Here is a 2,264-nt window from a genome sequence, read left to right as displayed (position 1 = left end):
AGATAACATGGAGATAGTATAACAGTACTTTCCTCACAGTGTTGCAAAGAGTAAATATATGTAAGGTGTGCAATGCTTAGCACAGGGTAAGCACTATTTAAATGCTATTTGCTATTACTGCATGGTTAATTTTAACCTCCTCAATAGGTTTTGAACTCTACGAGGGCTTAGATGTGTTTCTTTTGTGCTGCACTGTTGTGTCCCCAAAGTATAGTGTAGTATCTGAGACATAGTAGGTTCTCACTAAACATTGATGAGTGAATAAATGCATAAATGAGATAATCTTGTACTAAGTGAGAAGTGAGACCAAGTAAATTTTAAAATGCCTTCAGCAACCAAGATGCTGTGGTGAAGAGGCAGCCTAATGGGACAGAGAGGCATCTGAGGGTCAGGATTCTGTCCCTTACTATCAGCATGACCTTCGTGTCTATGAGCTTTGGTGCATGCAGACAGTCCAGTTCAAGTCTTTATTCCATTACTTCTTAGCTGTGCACCCTCTGGAATCTGCTTAAGTTCCTAGTCTGAAATGGAGATAATAATGCCAGAACCACGGACTGTTGTGCAGCTAAATGAGGTAATGTAGGGAAGTGCGTTATAAACTGCAACTTGACACAAATGTGATGAGGACTGGGATGACATGATCTGAAAGATTCCCTCCATCTCTAAGTCTGTGACAGTTTCCCACCTGAAAGTTCCATTTACAGTGAATGCAGGTGTTGGAGACAGTGTCTTCATTCAGTTGATCATAACTTATCTTTCAGACCTTATGCAAAGCCAAATACTCCTATAGCATCCTGAGCAACCCCAACCCGAGTGACTATGTGCTTTTGGAAGAGGTGGTGAAAGACACTTCCAACAAGAAGTCTTCTACCCCAAAGTCCTCCCAGCGGGTCCTCTTGGATCAGGAGTGTGTGTTTCAAGCACAAAGCAAGTGGAAAGGTGCAGGAAAATTCATCTTGAAGCTAAAGGAGCAGGTGCAGGTAAAGTTCAAGGTTATTTTGCTCTCTTCACAGATTATTTGATATTCTTTGGGAGATAAGAAATCTAGGAAAATGTTTCTGAGTCAAGGAATGTATGAGGGAGAAAACCGTGTGGCTTTGTTTTCATTCCCTCGGTGGTTAAGCGGTCCTGAGAGGCAAGTCTTTAAGCCCTCGTTGCCAGTGCTCTGACAGGGAAGAGGGAAGAGCTTTCTGGTATAATGTCATGTGACTGAGGATTCTGGCTTCAACCTAATGCCGGTGGAGGGTTCTTTTTTTCTCCACAGGCATCCCGAGAAGACAAAAGAAAAGGCATTTCTTTTGCAAGTGAACTCAAGAAGCTCACCAAGTCAACTAAACAGTCCCGAGGACTCACATCACCTTCTCAGGTCTTGGCCTCAGAGAGTGTCCAAAACAAGGAGGAAAAACCTGTGGGAGGCTTGTCCTCCAGTGACACGCTAGACTACCGACAGTGACCAAGAGTAGCATGTTTTACCAGGTATGCTGAGTCAGGGTACCATTCTGAAACAGGGATCAACTTACACTTTGTAAGGCACAGTTTGTATAGTATCAAATGGAGGATGGCCCCTGAGGGAGGTACGAATGGTAGCAAAATAGGAAAAGGGCTCTGAAGATACAGGTACCTTCAGCATTTATAATTTTAGACCTCCTTATTTTGTAGATAACAAAGGCCCCAAGAGGACAACCAGCTTGCCCAGACTACTACATCAGTCCCATCTCATCAGACATAGAACTCTTTTAATTATTGGTAACTCACATAAAACTCAAGGGGCTGCTGTGGCCCTCTCAGCTTTCATTTTTTGGATTTCTACTTTTATGGTATTCTGATTTAGGTTTGATTTAGTCTCAACAACCTCAACTTCTTCTGCCTCATTTAAAAAATAAAAATCTGGCATTCAGGATGTGATGATTAAAAAGAAAGCAGAATAGCATAACAGCCTCCATCCTGAAACTGCAGTAGATTAGGCCTGCGTTTGCCAGCCCTCCGCTTGGTATTCACATACAGAGTAAACTTCATTCTAGCTTAAAATACATTATTTACATGGAACTTGAATTTTTTTAAAGAAGTAAACATGGGTTTTTTAAAGAAACCAAACATGGGTTTCTTCTTTTCACTTAGTTTCTTAATGAACCCAAGGGATTAGTAAAGCCCACTTTTTACCTGTTACATTAAGTTCTAAGATTTAAAATTCGTGAAACAAAAATAATAAAATTCACATGAAACCAACAGCAGTAAAGGCATTGTTGCTTATACTGCAGAGCTTC

The 2,264-nt window shown here is 41.2% G+C and overlaps 1 protein-coding gene across 2 annotated transcripts in view; it reads left to right on the top strand.

Annotated features, from left to right (window-relative positions):
• PLCE1 (phospholipase C epsilon 1) overlaps positions 1-2,264 on the top strand; it is a 267,265-nt gene that overhangs the window by 259,623 nt on the left and 5,378 nt on the right. For both annotated transcript variants that reach the window (XM_011361541.2, XM_023531430.1), the window contains 2 exons: positions 762-980; positions 1,265-1,476. In XM_011361541.2, the coding sequence (XP_011359843.1) occupies positions 762-980; positions 1,265-1,453 (408 nt within the window). In that variant the 3' untranslated portion in view covers positions 1,454-1,476. The remainder of the gene's footprint in view (positions 1-761; positions 981-1,264; positions 1,477-2,264) is intronic.

The sequence above is a fragment of the Pteropus vampyrus genome, unplaced genomic scaffold, assembly GCF_000151845.1.
Source record: "Pteropus vampyrus isolate Shadow unplaced genomic scaffold, Pvam_2.0 Scaffold68, whole genome shotgun sequence".
NCBI classification, from domain to species: domain Eukaryota; kingdom Metazoa; phylum Chordata; class Mammalia; order Chiroptera; family Pteropodidae; genus Pteropus; species Pteropus vampyrus.
The sequence above is the reverse complement of the archived record's forward strand: the minus strand, read 5'-3'. Positions and strand labels throughout refer to the sequence as shown.